This window comes from Hyla sarda, chromosome 5, assembly GCF_029499605.1.
Source record: "Hyla sarda isolate aHylSar1 chromosome 5, aHylSar1.hap1, whole genome shotgun sequence".
In the NCBI taxonomy this organism is placed as follows: domain Eukaryota; kingdom Metazoa; phylum Chordata; class Amphibia; order Anura; family Hylidae; genus Hyla; species Hyla sarda.
Genome location: NC_079193.1, coordinates 207,201,143 through 207,218,392, shown reverse-complemented (window position 1 = coordinate 207,218,392; position 17,250 = coordinate 207,201,143). Strand labels below are relative to the sequence as shown.

The following is a 17,250-nucleotide window of genomic DNA, read 5'->3' as shown; positions in this document are numbered from 1 at the left end:
ACATCAGACGCTTTATCGGTGTGTAAACTTTCCAAGTGCACAGACTGAAACAATTCATTTATCCAGCAGTAACACTGATATTGTAATTCTTCAGTACTCGTTCGTTTATAAGTTATGAACTATAAAACAATTATACAATATTATATAGAGCCAATGTATACATGATCTAAATGTCTTTCTGTCAGGGCACAAACAATAAAATCCACATGATATAAAACAGTCCATATTCTTCATGGGAGACTGCACGATCTCATATCACGGAACATATTTTAGCTTAGGTCGGTCTGTTCTTTAATCCATACAAGTGACTGATATTGTTCTATTCATTCCTATAGGTTTATCTTTTTATGAGGTAAATGTACATATGTAGTCACTTTTGGCCACTCCTATGATTTTATGGTACAGAACAGTAGCACTTTACTTGTGTGTTTTATGTTTAAGGATACATTTTAAGGTTGAATATGTTATCTGTGGGGAGTTGACTTTTTTTCTTTGGACTTGGTCTCTCTAACCTTGCAATGAATGGGGAACCTATCTCTATGTGCTTGTATGTTTGCTCATATCCTATTGCCTCTGTATTGCCCTATTTCTAATGTGGTGTTCATGAAAATTATATATAAAACAAAAAACAGTCCATATTATGAGGAGTACACATGCAAAAGAAAACAAACCAAGACCCTGGTAAACCATATGAAGAGTATACTAAACAGATATGGGATGACTTTAGTAACTTAAGGGAGAAGTATTGCACAAAAAACATATGCCCTATCCCAGCGGTGCAGGTGGGTTACAATAAATGTACTAACCAATTTTACTTTTTTTCCTTTTCATTTCAGATCAGTGTATCCTGTGGACTACGACGATGACCTTTGTTTTCTTTTTGTTTAATGTTAATAAAATGGTTAATGAAGGCTTGTGGGGGGAGTGTTTTTTGGAATAAGTAAAAAAAAAAAAATTTTTTATTACTTTTCAGGCTTCATAGTGGAAGCGCTCTTATAGACGGAATCCATTACTAAGCCCGAGCTTAGTGTTAGCACCAAAAACAGCTAGCGCTAACCCCCAATTATTACCCCGGTACCCACCACCACAGGAGTGCCGAGAAGAGCCGGTACCAACAGGCCCGGAGCCTCAAATATGGCGCTCCTGGGCCTAGGCGGTAACAGGCTGGCGTTATTTAGGCTGGGGAGAGCCAGTAACAATGGTCCTCACCCACCCTGGTAATGTCAAGCTGTTGCTGCTTGGTTGGTATTTGGCTGAGAATTAAAATATGGGGAACCCTATGCGTTTTTTCCCCATAAATAATTAAATAAAAGAAAAACACATAGGGTTCCCTGTATTTTTACTCTCAGCCAGATACCAACCAGACAGCAACAGCCTAACGTTACCAGGATGGGCGAGGACCATTGTTACTGGCCCTCCCCAGCCTAAATAACACCAGCCTGTTACCACCTAGGCCCAGGAGCGCCATGTTTGATGCTCCAGGCCTGTTGGTACCGGCGCCATGTTTGATGCTCCAGGCCTGTTGGTACCGGCTCTTCTCGGCAATACACCACCAATAAAGGAGTGGTTCTGCAGGTGGTGACCACAGACCACTTCTCAGTTCCTATGCTTCCTGGCTGATGTTTTGGTCACTTTTGAATGCTGGCGGTGCTTTCACTCTAGTGGTAGCATGAGACGGAGTCTACAACCCACACAAGTGGCTAAGGTAGTGCAGCTCATCCAGGATGGTACATCAATGCGACCTGTGGCAAAAAGGTTTGCTGTGTCTGTCAGCGTAGTGTCCAGAGCATGGAGGCGCTACCAGGAGACAGGCCAGTACATCAGGAGACATGGAGGAGGCCGTAGGAGGGTAATAATCCAGCAGCAGGACAGCTACCTCCACCTCTGTGCAAGGAGGAGCAGGAAGAGCACTGCCAGAGCCCTGCAAAATGATCTCCAGCAGGCCACAAATGTCTATGTGTCCACTCAAACGGTCAGAAACAGACTCCTTGAGGGTGGTATGAGGTCCTGAGGTCCACAGGTGGGGGGGTTGTGCTTACAGCCCAACACCGTGCAGGACATTTGGCATTTGCCAATGAACACCAAAAATTCGCCACTGGCACCCTGTGCTCTTCACAAATAGAAGCAGGTTCACACTGAGCACATGTGACAGACATTAATCTGGAGATGCCATGGAGAACATTCTGCTGCCTGCAACATCCTCCAGCATGACCGGTTTGGCGGTGGGTCAGTAATGGTATGGGGTGGCATTTCTTTTGGGGGGGGGGGGGGGGCACACAGCCCTCCATGTACTTGCCAGAGGTAGCCTGACTGCCATTAGGTACAAAGATGAGATCCTCAAACCCCTTGCGAGAACATATGCTGGTGCAGTTGGCCCTGGTTCTTCCTAATGCAAGACAATGCTAGACCTCATGTGGCTGGAGTGTGTCAACAGTTCCTGCAAGAAGAAGGCATTGATGCTATGGACTGGCCCGCCCGTTCCCCAGACCTGAATCCGATTGAGCACATCTGGGACATCATGTCTCGCTCCATCCACCAACACCATGTTGCACCAAAGACTGTCCAGGAGTTGGAGGATGCTTTAGTCCAGGTCTAGGAGGACATCCCTCAGGAGACCATCCACCACCTCATCAATAGCATTCCCAGGCGTTGTAGGGAGGTAATACGGGCAAGTGGAGGCCACACACACTACTGAGCCTCATTATGACTTGCTTTAAGGACATTACATCAAAGTTGGATCAGCCTGTAGTTTGGTTATCCACTTTGATTTAGAGTGTGACTCCATATCCAGAACTCCATGGGTTGATAAATTTGATTTCCATTGATAATTTATGTGCAATTTTGTTGTCAACATATTCAACTATGTAAAGAAGAAAGTAATTCATACGATTAGTTCATTCATTCAGATCTAGGATGTGTTATCTTAGTGTTCCCTATATTTTTTTGAGCAGTGTATAATGCATGGACAATATATTAGTGTGTGCAGCTTGTGATGTTAAACTTTCAGCACACATTGAAATTAGCTGGACAGTCACTGGTTGCAGTCCACTGCACTGGAACACTGCACACATTTTACAGTGCAAAAATATTTTGTATGCATCAAATGCATTTTTACCTAAGTATACTGGCCATGAAACAATGAGGAAAGCAGGGGTAGAAAGAAGGCAGACATGTATGCTAATGTGAACTATGAAAGTCTGTGCCTAAGGAACAAGGTTAAAAGAACTGGTGGGCACACAGACCGTCAACATTAAAATGAAGTTTCACTTCTTCTGGACATACTGTGAAACTGCTTAAAAAGCAATTCAAAAGAGGTCATCCGTAAAGTGACTTGAACTCATAACAAAAACACATTTCACGTAAGAAACCAGTATGCAGCAACTAGAATAAGTGCCTCTCTCCTCAAGTGTACTCCAAGTGGATATTTTACAGTTGCCAGAGAGAAATGGAAATCATGTCCAATATAATGGACAGAAGGAAAAAAGGAAAAATTACAGTAGTCCTGGCTTTGTAGGACTAGAAAAATAGTACACAAGTTGAAATAACTTTGTTGGCAAGATATTTTGGAACTAATCGGCACACAACAATTCAAATAGTAATTGTCTTCTGGACATACTGTGAAACTGCTTAAAAAGCAATTCAAAAGATATCATCATTCTCAGGAGCTTTTCAAACATGTGCGCACATAGCCGCAGAATGCTTTCCGACAATATTCTCTAATTTCTGGTAAAGAAATACATTAAAGTACCGTAGAAGTTTGAGAAAGTTCTTAAAGGGTCAATCCAGTGGAATACCATTTTTTTTTATATCAACTGACTACATAAAGTTATACATATTTGTAAATTACTTCTATTAAAAAATCTTAATCCTTTCAGTACTTATCAGATGCTGAATGCTACAGAGAAATTTGAGTTGTTCTTTTCTGTCTGACCACAGTGCTCTCTGCTGACACCTCTATCCATGTAGGGAACTGTCCCAAGTAGCAGCAAATCCTCATAGCAAAGCTCTCCTGCTGCGGACAATTCCAGACATGGACAGAGGTGTCAGCAGAGAGAACTGTGGTCAGACAGAAAAAAACAACTCAACTTCCTCTGTAGTATACAGCAGCTAAAGTACTGGAAGCATTAGGAATTTCTAATAGAAGTAATTTACAAATCTGTTTAACTTCCTGGCACCAGTTAATAAAAAATAAAATGTTTACCACTGGAGTAACCCTTTAATCTTTTCATATTTAAAAACTTTAAAATGTAAAGGACGCAGTGTTTACCAATCTAGGTCGTATTTGTTAAAGTTAAAAGATTCCTATTAGGGTGGATTCACATGTTGCATAATTTAAGACCACAGACAAATCTGTTGCAAAATCCATATCTTTCATGTGGATTTTACCCTTTGCATTGTAAGAAAAGGAGATTTTTTTTTTAACACTTATCGTAAAATCTCTTTCTCGAAGGATCCATTGGGGGACACAGACCGTGGGTGTATGCTGCTGTCTCTAGGAGGTATGACACTATGGCAACAAAGAAGTCGGCTCCTCCCAGCAGGATATACCCGCCTCCAGGCCCTGAGCTAATCAGTTTTAGTACCAGAGCAATAGGAGAGGACCGACAGGTCAAGGAAAAAACACGAACTGTCCGAGAACCAGAAGAAAAGATATAACTGAACACACCCTCGGACAGAGAACCAAAGAGAAACCCAAAAGGGCGGGAGCTGTGTCCCCCAATGGATCCTTCGAGAAAGAGATTTTACGGTAAGTGTTAAAAAATCTCCTTTTCTCTATCGGCTCCATTGGGGGACACAGACCGTGGGACGTACCAAAGCCGTCCCTTGGGTGGGCAGATAATCAGTCCACTGTTCCACTGCCGCCTTCAGCCGATGCGAAGGTATGAACCCGGTAGAACCTCGAGAAAGTGTGCAAAGACGACCAAGTAGCCGCCTTGAAAATCTGCGAGGCCGAGGCTTTGTTCTGGAGAGCCCAGGATGCCCCAACAGAAACAGGTAGAATGAGCCACAACCCTGAAGAGAGGAATCTTCCCCCTACAGCGATAGGCTTCCGAAATGGCAGACCGGATCCACCGAGAAGTGGTAGTCTTGGAAGCAGGTTGTTCCTTACGACGACCTTCCATAAGGACGAAAAAGGAATCGCACTGACGAAACGAAGAAGAGAGTAGGGATCGACCAATATCGTTTTTTTAGGGCCGATACCGATAATTGGTGGAGGATATGGCCGATAACTTATACCGATATTCCGGTATAAGTTATCGGCTATTTATCCCCCCGCGACACCGCTGCAGACCATTGATTTAAAGCGGGCGCTTTAAATCAATGAACTGCAGTGGATTTTGCGGTGCCAGAGACCGCCGCCGCCATCAGCTTCTCTCCCCCTGCCTGTCCGGGGGTCCTCCCGAGTCCTATCACCGCCACCGACCCCCACCGCCGCACCGCTCCGCGCCCCCTACCGCCCCACCGCACTGCCCCGGCCCCATTGCCTCCCCCATCCCCGGTTTTATAATTACCTGTTCCAGGGGTCCACTCTACATCTGGCTACGGTGGCATCCTCCTGAGCTGTCACTGTGCGCACTGACGGTGACGTCGCGTCGCTCGTCATTGCGCACAGCGTAACGCAGGACGCAGCAGGAGCCAGAAGTAGCGTGGACCCCGGGAACAGGTAATTATAAAACCGGGGATGGGGGAGGCAATGGGGCCGGGGCGGGTCATGGGGGGGCAGTCGCGGGGCGGTGGGGCATTATCGGCTTATCGGCAAGAAAATCATGATTATTGGCTGATAATATCGGCCAAACCGATAATTTGTCGATCCCTAATAGAGAGGTAATACCTAACAGACCAAACCACATGCAGTTTGTGGAGTAAATGCTCCCTAGAATGAGAAGGAGCGGTACAAAAGGACGGAAGAACAATGTCCTCATTGAGATGAAAGGACGAAACAACCTTAGGCAAAAAGGAAGGATCTGGCCGGAAGACAACCTTGTCCTGGTGAAGAACCAGAAATGGAGAACGGTAGGAGAGAGCTGCCAATTCAGACACTCTCCGAATGGAGGAGATAACAACAAGAAAACGCCACTTTCCAAGAAAGGAGGCACAGGGACACCTCCGCCAAGGGGTTCAAAAGGTTCACCTTGGAGTACCCCCAGAACCAGATTCAAGTCCCAAGGGGGAGAAGGTGACCGATAAGGAGGGGCAGCATGCGCCACTCCTTGAAGGAAGGTCTGGACATGAGAATTAGATGCCAGAGGACGCTGGAAAAGAATAGAAAGGGACGAAACCTGACCCTTAAGGGAACTGAGAGACAACCCCAGTTCCAATCCCGACTGCAAGAAAGAGAGAAGACGGGAAACCGAAAAGGTAACAGGACACAAGACCTGAGCTTCACACCAACTAAGATAAGACCGCCAGGTACCGTGGTAAATTTTTGCCGAGGAGGACTTACGAGCCTTGAGCATGGTGCGAATGACTTGGGAAGAGAAACCGCGGCTCTCAAAACCGCGGTCTCGACTGCCACGCCGTCAAAGCAGAGACGGTAATAGGTGTGGCAAAGGAGACCTGAGATAGGCGGTCTGGACGATAGGGAAGGCGCAACGTTAAGTCGTTCAGGAGCCTGACCATGACGACGTACCACGCCCACCGGGCCCAGGCTGGGCAACAAGATTGGCGGAAACATCCCATTGAGAGTTTCCTCAGGACCCCGAAAAGAGAAGAAAGGGAGGAAAAAGATAAGGTAGGGCAAAGCCCGACCACCAAATAGACAAGGTAGGGCAAGGCTCGACCAAGAGAGAGGAACGCTTCGGTTGTGGCGGAACAAGCAGGGGTCCACGCCTGAAGCACCCCAGGGGTTGCAGATCACAGCAAACACCCCTGGATGTAGGGACTCCCCTTGAACCATGGAGAGACTCCATTCGGGATGGGAACACAAGATGCTGGCTGAGATACTCGTGAACCAAGACTGGGCGAACAGAAACACCTTTCTTGGAGACCACAGAGAGGTTGGAACAAACCTCGAAAACGTTCCCCTGAAGCTGCATGTCCAGGCATCCCGGAGGGTAAGAGGCGACCAACCACCCGAGAGAGGTCGGCGGGTGGGGGCAACCCTTCAGGCCGAGGAAGGCCTACGGGTGCCTGATGGGGCCGCCAAACTGCCGACCTCCGGGAGGAATGGGATCGGAAAGAGGAGCCCTCTTCCCATGAAGGCGCCTGGCTGGACCCCTTGTTGGTACCCTTTGTTGGTACCAAAGGTCCGCAGAACTGGAAGGAGAACTGACGACGGAAAGCGGTTCTGTGAGTTTTACCAGAGGTAATAAAGAACTCTTTTTCCGCCCGTCGCCTCACTTCCTGAAGGTGGCGTCCGCATTCCAGGCTTAAAGCCACATGAAGGGACGGTGGCTACCAGGTAGCTTGTGGTAAAGGCAGCACAGTGGCTGCACATGGAAGCAGAACGCAGAAAAAATCTCCGGCTGCGGAGCATCGGAGAGCTAGATTAAATAAATCCTCCGGAGGGATCTTGAAGACTACCCTGGCGGAGTTGGAAGACCGTACTAAAAGGAACTTTGACACTAAGGCAGAAGCAAAAGCAGGAAGAACCTGCTGCCTCAAGGGCAGAGATTGCCAAAATATCCACCTTCATGTCCGCTGGATTCTTGAAGGCAGCCGCATCAGCCAACAGCCGGGTAGGCGCCTTAGAAAGGCGGGAGACCGGCGGATCCACAGTTGGAGAGGAGGTCCACCGAGCAATGAGGTCCTTGGCGAAGGAATACCGCGCTTGAACCTTCTTCGTTTCCTGAAACTTCTTGTCAGGGTGACTTCAGGCCGATACCCGCAGGGCGTAAAATTCAGCGTGAGTGCTGAAAGTCTTGAGTGCCGGTCGGGCCCAAAGAAAGGAGACTTCTGGAGCCACGTCCAAAGTTCCTGGGTCCTTTAGATGGAAAGTGTCTCTTATGGCCGCAACCACTGAGTACACCACATCAGGCACATCCGTGCGGTCCTCTGAGTCAGAGGCCGAATCAGAAACCTCATTCACAAGTTCTCCAGGTGAATGGGAACGAGGTGAGGCAGCCCTGGAAGAGGTCAGACACGATGAAAGGAAACTTCTGGACCACGTCTGAAGTTCCTGGGTCCTTTAGCTGGAAGGGGTCTAATAAGGCCGCAACCAATGAGTACACCACATTAGGCACATCCGTGCGGTCCTCTGAGTCGGAGGCCAAATTAGAAACTTCTTCCACAAGTTCTCCAGGTGAATGGGAACGTGTGAGGTGGCCCTGGAAGAGAGAGAGACGGACCTGGTACGCGGGTCTGGAGAGCCAGAGCGGCGACCCTGGGAGCATTCTCAAGATGAGCGACGCTTGCTACAGGTCGGAGTAACAGGGCGATGCCTGCGAGGGGAGCACCCATGCCTGCCAGAAGACTCGGGGGATGAGTCAGATGACATACCCCTATGATGCTGCGAGAGCGTCAGAATAGGGGGAGAGCGGGACCCTCCGGAGGGCCGGTGTAGGGAGGGCCTCTCCAAGGCAGTCCCACATAACGGGAGACCTGAGCCAAGTCGGATATAGACTGGGAGAGGGAGGGAACCAGGCTGGAGGGGCGGCCAAACCCACCGGGACTGGAAGAACAACCGGGGTACAGTAGCAGGGGGGTCTGGGGGAGCAGTGGAGCAGGCAGAACAAGTGGTTCAGCAGAACCAGACAGTTCAGAGTTACAGTATTAACAGAGTAAAGTAGTGGCTAACACTCCAGTTAACTGTTTAGAGGGAGGCCGTTCTGGACCTCTCTCACCCAAGACTGTGTTCCATTTCATTGTGTTGCTGATACAGTCTGCTTATCTTACTGTTTCACATGCCTTGAGATCCCCATAGACCACAATGGACCTATTTTAAAAATTAAAACTACAACACTGTAACACTCTGCCCCACCCCAGGACTCAAACCCATGGTGGTCTCCAGGATGTCAGAGGAGAGAAATGCCGGCCAATAGCAAGGGAAGGGCGTGATTGGCCCCTGCCACCATAATCGCGCGCACAGCGCTGATTGGTGGACAGTTCACGCCCAGAGAAGCTTCGGTGGCCCTGGGTGGGCGGAGCTAAAATGCACCGGGCCGCCGAAGCTTCTCTGGGCGTGAACTGTCCACCAATCAGCGCTGTGCGTGCGATTATGGTGGCAGGGGCCAATCAGCTGTGAAGTATTAACAAGAAGTCTCGTAATGGCACCCACTCCTTGCCCCGAGCGCACATGCTAATGCATGTGCGCTCGCGGGGAATTGAGCTGACTAGACGCCGCTGGCAGCAGCCGCTGCCGGAAGTGAAAGCAAGCCGGCGCTCAGAGCGCCCGCATAGAAGAACGCCGCGGCTGTCAGCCGCTTCAATGTAAAAAACACACACACAGTCATTCCACACACACACACACACACACACATATATATAAGAATAAAGTGTAGAAAGTTGTGCCCCATTCAAACTGCCACTGCTCACCCCAGTAATAAAGGACCCCCTGTCCAGGCCAGCCCCATTAGACCTATAAGAAAGGTGGGCCAAAAACTGAGGGTCTCCAGATGTTGCAAATCTGCACCTAAGGAGAAAGGGAAATATACTCAGTCAGAAGAACTTACCTCATGAAGTCTTCCTATGAAGTCTTTAGCCAGCTTTTATCACCTGCATCATGCCGGGCTACCATGTGCGAGCAAGGCGAGCAGGGAGATAGGGTGACCCGGACCCATGAGGTACAAACCCAGGCGATTACCGTTGGCGAGAGGGGGTGAACAGCGCATATACGCAATGTCTGTGCCCCCTTACTCGCAATGGGGAAACAGTGAGCCGCAGTTCCCGAGTCCCCACCTGAAAACCGAAAAGAAAATGGAATAAAAAAATCTAACACATCCCTAAATCTAGGAAAATAAAAAAACATAAGACCTGGTCTGGAGAGAACTCCAGACCATGTCCACCTCCTTAGACATTAAGCTTAAAACTGATTAGATCAGGGCCTGGAAGCGGGTATATCCTGCTGGGAGGAGCCGACTTCTTTGTTGCCATAGTGTCATACCTCCTAGAGACAGCAGCATACACCCACGGTCTGTGTCCCCCACGGTCTGTGTCCCCCAATGGAGCCGATAGAGAAATGTGGATTTTGCAGCAGATCCAACTAAGCAAGTCATTTGGGGGAACATGTAAATATAACATGTTTTTCCTGTGTCTCCTGTAAAGTGACTTGAACTCATAACAAAAACACATTTCAGGTGAGACACCAGGATGCAGCAACTAGAGTTTGTGCCTCTCTCCTCTCTTCTGGACATTTTACAGTTGCCAGAGAGAAATGGAAATCATGTCAATTATAATGGACAGAAGGAAAACAGGAACATTACAGTAGTCCTGGCTCTGTAAGACTAGAAAAATAATACACAAGTTGAAATAACTTTGTTGGCAAGATATTTTGGCACTATCGGCACGCAACAATTCAAATAGTAATTGTCTAGCACATTAGATCTATTGTCACAGAGAGCATATAAAGCAACCTGAAAATGTAAGGGGGTAATCTCACTTTAGCAAATTATTCCCTATCCACAGGACACAGGATATCTAGCAGATCAGTAGGGGTACAGCTGCTGGGACCCTGAACGATCATGTGAATGCTGGTAAACTGTGACCCTGAATGAACAGAGTGGACTGGGTATGTGCAGCCAATACTACATTCATTTTCTAACATCACCGAGCACTGAGCTGTGGAATGTGATAACTTACTCATGTGAGACTCTCTCTTTAAGAGAATGTATCATCTTACCTATTGTTTGAATAAAGCTTTTACTTCAAACATATTTTTTTTTATAATTTGGAATTTTTCGGGTCATTACTCTTGGATCACTACTATTGAATCTTTTGTGTGGCCAATAAAATCATTTTTATTGGCTGCTCATTTCCCTGTCTATACAGGGCATGTGCGGCCAATAACAATGACTTTAATGGTCACATGATTGATCGATTTGCTGCCTTCAGTCAGGTAGTCTAAAAGAGCCCTTTCAATATAACATATTATAAAGCTTAACAGGGTACTCTGCCGAAAAACATCTTATCCCCTATCCAAAGGATAGTGGATAAGATGTCTGATCGCATGGGTCCTGCCGCTGGCAACCCTTGCGATCTCCGGGCCGGTAGCGGCTGGAACGCGGAAGCTTGGAGCTTCTGAGTTCGTGACACAACGCCCCTCCATTCATTTCTAGAGACGTTCACTCCGTGCACGGATGACTGGGGTGCCGTGCCAGAGATTGGACATCTTATCCCCTATCCTTTGGATAGGGGATAAGATGTTTCTCAGCGGAGTGCCCCTTTAAGGTATATATTATACTCCATTGCTGCACATGAACCTCTGCACAGGTCATGCTCACTACATTCTCCTTAGAAGTCAATGGGTTCAGCTTTAGACAATGTTTATTAGGCTGCTGTAAAGCAAATCTCTAAATGCTGTTAACAGAGCAAAAAGCAACAAGATGGTTGTCCTCATAATCATGGATAGAAATTTTTTTTTTAAGCAGCAGTCTCCTTTAAGAACCATAAGCATGATTATCAATTACATGATCATTGTTACGAGAAGGACAGGCTATACCAGCTATTACACAGTCTCACATGCTGGGACAGCTGAGTCAGATGCAGGAAAATCACATAGCCAGCACATCTATTTTAAGGGCTAGTAGACAGACTGTAATAGAAGTTGGAAAAATCAAATCAAACTTTCTGTGTGCATAAACCACCACTGCTAAAAAACCACTACTGTATGGTATGCAACTGGAGACAAACAAAAAAGAGGAACACTTTGAAGACTGCCAATGAATACAAAAGACAATCCAAGACACACAGACACCAAGTGTCACGACATAGAAGGTATGAGAAACTATTAAAGGATACTATATTATTCTAAGTATTCAAGTAATCACTTAAAGGACTAAAGTATTTGTTGTGAATAAAGTCTATTCTTACCTTCTATCTGCAATATTTCTCCCTGAAGCTTGGCTTTATGTGTAAATTGTGCATTCTGTAGAACAGTGGCAAACAGCGAGGGGATAAGAGACTGCAAGGCAGAGAGATACATGTGCAGCTTGTGTTCATCCAGCCCGTGCTCTCCTTCCTAAAATAAAATGGAAAATATAAATGAGAAAAATGTGAAAAACTAAATAAGAAAACTAAATCACTAAACACAACAAAACAACAGATTTAAATAATAGTTGAAACATAATACCCATGTAAGATACTTTCATATTATATAAATATTACGGGGAAACACTTTGCAAGATCACACTCAGCAAGACTTACAAAGAATTAAAGGGGTACTCCGGTGGAACACTTTTTTTTTTTTAAATGAACTGATGCCAGAAAGTTAAACAGATTTGTAAATTACTTCTATTAAAAAAATCTTAATCCTGTTGGTACTTTTTAGCAGCTGTATTTCTTTTTTGTCTTGCCCACAGTGCTCTCTGCTGACACCTCTGTCCGTGTCAGGAACTGTCCAGAGCAGCATAGGTTTGCTATGGGGATTTTCTCCTACTCTGGACAGTTCCCGATACGGGCATAAGGTGTCAGCAGAGAGCACTGTGGACAAGACAAAAAAGAAATTGAAAAAATAAAGATTTTCCTTTGTAGGAAACAGCTGCTAAAAAGTACTGAAAAGACTAAGATTTTTTAATAGAAGCAATTTACAAATCTAAAATACAAAAAAGGAATAACTGGATGGCACCACTGATTAGCAAGCCTAATGGGAATAACGAGACAACCAGCACTGTATAGAATCCCTTGAGTCAAATACGCTGTCCGGTGGTGCTAGGAAGTAATAGAAAACACAGTATCAACAGTGGGAAAGAGTACGGCTATGCCGCCGAGCTTCCTGCACTCAACGCTCCAGCTTCCAAAGATAACCTACTAGACTGACTCCTCCTGCAGGGACCTCAGATGACAGGGGCGCTCAGACTTGAGGCGACTGCAGGCGGTTTTGCAGAGCGTGCTTCGTCCGGCCTCCGGTCCGGACGAAGCACGCTCTGTGCGAAACCACCGGCAGTCACCTCAAGTCTGAGCGCCCCTGTCATCTGAGGTCCCCGCGGGAGGAGTCAGTCTAGGAGTTTACCTTTGGAAGCTGTAGCAGTGAGTGCAAGAAGCTCGGCGGCATAGCCGTACTCTTCCCCACTTTTAATTTACAAATCTGTTTAACTTTCTTGCACCAGTTCATTTAAAAAAAAAAAAAAAATTAAAAAGGTTTTCCACCGGAGTACCTAGCGTACCCTTCAGATCCAACAACAAAATTTTTTATACATCACTCAGTACCTAATCCATGTACATCTAATTTTTATGTGTCTAGCTCCTTTATTTATTTTTTTATTACACTTTTAATTTAGCTCACTAGTCTGAATTCCTCTCAAAGGGAGGGGGCTTGGCCTCACTGTGCAGGTCTCCGCCCCCTCCCTCAGCATGCTGTCTGCTCACATCTCCCCTAGCATTAGCAACACTACAACTCCCAGCTTGTCCTCACTGACAGTAGCGGGACACAAGCTGACAGTGGGAGGATTTTTCCTCAAGCTGTGAGCCCTGCACTCACAGCTGTCAATCAAGGAAGTGTGTCAATGACATAGGTGATGATGCATGGACACAGCAGGACTAGTATGTGTCCAAGCAGACAGGGGGGCAAATGTTTGACTGGCTTTTTCAGTATGAAATATAGAACATTTTCTAATGAAAGCAATTACAAAACCTATTGGTTTTGCATGCTTTACAACATATCAAAAGTTCTTGTGTCTGACAGTGCCCATTTCAGGGTCTTTTCACATGTGCAGAATCCTTCGTATATTTGATGCACAGGATTCAAAAGCTGCAGATTTCAATGTAAACTAAATGATTAAACACAACTTTTAATCTGCAACATCATATATGCACATAATACTGTACATGTGAATACACCCTAGGGGGTGTATTCACTACAGTATTTGGCGCATACTGGATGTAAAGAATTTGAAGCTGCAAATTTAAAGCTGTGTTCAGCCATTTAATTTACATGGAACGCTGCAGCTTTAAATCCTGCACTTGAAATATGCACAGGATACTGTACTGATGTGAATACATCCTAAGGGTACGTTCACACGAACGGACCCACAGCGTATTTTAAGCTGCGCATCTGCCAATGATGGACCCCTCCATTGTGCCTCAAGCTGTGCCTGCTCGTAGTAGCAATCTGCCACTACGAGCAGACATACTGCGATATGCGAGTCACGCCGTTCATGCGCAGTGTACTTGCACACATCGCTGCCGCTCCCCCTGCTCCCTGAGCTAGGCCGAGAGCAGCTGCAAGTTCAACTATACTGCGCATGCGCGCGGCGACTCATGCATCACAGCATGTCTGCTTGTAGTGGAGGATTCTTAAAATCTGTTTAAATGCTTTGGAACTCAGACTGGTCTGAAGACTCATTTTCCAATGAGACTGACCCTTTAGCACACAGCCAAGACAACACAAGACAGAAGGGACAGCTCTGTGAATGTTCTTAGAGTGGGTTCAAGTCAGGGCTCTGGCTGTGCCACTTAAAGGAGAACTCCGGAGTAGGTAAATTGCCCGCCGTACACCTGGCAATAAAAAAATAAATATGTACATACCTTCCTTCGCTCCCCGGTGCCTCCGGTAACCGGCTTCGGCCTCCGCCTCAATCCTCTTCCTGGTTGACGGTGGTCAGCGGGTCATACTGCACTCAGCCAATCACCAGCCGCAGCGAAGTCCCGACTCTGCCGGTGATAGGCTGAGCAGCAGTGTGACGTTTCTGGCCCCCGACAGCCACCAGACCACCGGCAACCAGGAAGAGGATCACGGCGGAGGTCGGAGCCGGTTAGCGGAGGCACCGGGGGAGCAAAGGAAGGTATGTACCTGTTTAATTTTTTACTGCCGGGTGTATGGCGGGCAATTTTCCTATTCTGGAGTTCTCTTTTAACACATCTGAAAATGGCCTCTTCTGATGTTCCCTATTTAACCTGACGGCTTGAGATGGCAAAATCCAAGTGTGTAAACCATGTGGCATTATTCCCAAAAAGATTGAAGGCTGTACTCGCTGCCAAAAGTGCTTCATTTAAGTACTGAGTAGAGTGTGAACACTTACGTCAATGCAAAATTGTATAGTTTTTAGTTAATTAGCATAGACTTCTAATATTCTGTTTTCACTTTGCCATTATGGACTACTGAATGCAGAATGATGAGGGGAAAAAAAATTACATTTTATTATTAATTTTAAATAAAAAATAAAAATGCAAAAGAGTCTGAAGACTTTCCAAATGCACTGTATTCTGCAATTTTAACAAATCATCTTATCAATATTACTTACCCTGAGGAGTTTTTCAATTTTGCTAAGAAGGGTGGGAATGAGGTGAGACTGGAGATTTCCAAGTTCCATTGTCCATGCAGCATACGCTGGTAAAAACACTTGGTGAGTGGCACTCACTACTCTTTCAGAGGGGTCCCCTAAGGCAGTCAATAGGAGTTCAAACCCCTAAAAAGAGAAAATAAAAGGAAGTTTGCTACTGCTTAACAGTTCTTTTCCAAGTACACAGACGTGAGAAAGTCCCAAAGCAAAGTTTAAAATTGTGCCACTTTGTGGAACAATATGCCTTATTTGCCCAATTCTTTTCCAAGATATATGCAATTACTTCCTCACACTTTGGGGGACCAGTGGGGAGGGCATACCTGCACAGCTTCTCATCACCTACAAAAACAATGGCTGCTGTCAACCTGGTCTGGGCCTCCCCTCTCTGCCTGCCCCACAGCAGCCAAAACGGTACATGCACTATGGTACACTATGCTCCTTTTTTTAAAGAATTTTAGGCCTTAAAGGGATACTCCGGGACTCCAGCTTTCTGAACATTTTGTTCAGAATGCTCGGAGCCGGAGGCAGTGATCGAGACTTCACGGACAAGCCCCCTCGTAAAATCACGCCACGCCCCCTCCATGCATGTCTATGGGAGGGGGCGTGTCGAAAGACACGCCCCCTCCCATAGACATGAATGGAGGAGGGCGTGACATGATGTCACGAGGAGGCGTGGCCGTGACGTCACAACCACTGATGTAGGAACCCCATGTTTGTTTAGAATGCCCGATGCTGTGGGAAACTGCGGAGGGCCCCAGCAGCGGGACCCCCGCGATCAGACATCTTAACCCCTATCCTTTGGATAGGGGATAAGATATCTAACAGCGGAGTACCCCTTTAATACATTTAAAGTGTTCTCATATTTACTTATGTCCTTAGGTCTTTTATGTATATACACTGTGCTGGTGGCTGGTACTTAATGGTAGGCCTTCACCATTAGCAGCAAGTTCTTAGCAGTAACGTACAGCTGACACAGTGCTGCAAAAATGTTTAACCTCTTGGATGCTGAAGTCAATAAAAGCTAAACAATCTTATGCATAGCCCCAACATGATGCCAATGAATATTTATCTTGTCCCACAAAACATAAGTCCTCATGAAGTTACATTTATAGCATAGATGCTATAAAAAGGATTTAAATCTGAAATGTAACATCTTAATATAGTTAATATGTAGGACATTTAGATTCTGATTTTAAAAAGGGTACTCTGGTGGAAATTTTTTTTTTTTTTTTTTTTAAATCAACTGGTGCCAGAAAGTTAAACAGATTTGTAAATTACTTCTATTAAAAAACCTTAATCCTTTCAGTACTTATTAGCTGCTGAATACTACCGAGGAAATTATTTTCTTTTTTGGAACACAGTGCTCTCTGCTGACATTTCTGTCCATTTTAAGAACTGTCCAGAGTAGGAGAAAATCCCCATAGCAAACATATGCTGCTCTGGTCAGTTCCTAAAATGGACAGAGGTGTCAGCAGAGAGCACTGTGCTCGTGAGTCAGCAGAGAGCACTGTGTTCCAAAAAGAAAAATAATTTCCTCTGTAGTATTCAGCAACTAATAAGTACTGGAAGGATTAAGATTTTTTAATAGAAGTACCGTAATTCACAAATCTGCTTAACTTTCTGGCACCAGTTGATTTAAAAAAAAAAAAAAAAAGTTTCCCACCAGAGTACCCCTTTAACTAGATAAAGAAAAAACCTTTGCTTGAAACACTTTGATGCTAGACATTTATGCTGGGGTTTGCAGCATAAATTGACATGCCGTAGACTTAATTACTCGTATTGCAGGCCAATTTTTTCCATTGGGCGTGGATGAAATTCGTTATGAAACCAAATGTTGGCAGCTACGGATGAACAGAATATCATTAGCAGTTGCCTC

The 17,250-nt window shown here is 45.8% G+C and overlaps 1 protein-coding gene across 7 annotated transcripts in view; it reads right to left on the bottom strand.

The window, feature by feature from the left end:
* Positions 1-17,250, bottom strand: part of RELCH (RAB11 binding and LisH domain, coiled-coil and HEAT repeat containing) — a 173,100-nt gene that overhangs the window by 53,791 nt on the left and 102,059 nt on the right. For all 7 annotated transcript variants that reach the window (XR_008844106.1, XM_056520987.1, XM_056520988.1 and 4 more), the window contains 2 exons: positions 15,336-15,500; positions 11,968-12,115 (listed from right to left, as the gene is read on the bottom strand). Coding sequence is in view for 6 of the 7 variants with exons in the window: in XM_056520987.1 (XP_056376962.1) it covers positions 11,968-12,115; positions 15,336-15,500 (313 nt within the window). In the remaining variant the exon portion in view is untranslated. The remainder of the gene's footprint in view (positions 1-11,967; positions 12,116-15,335; positions 15,501-17,250) is intronic.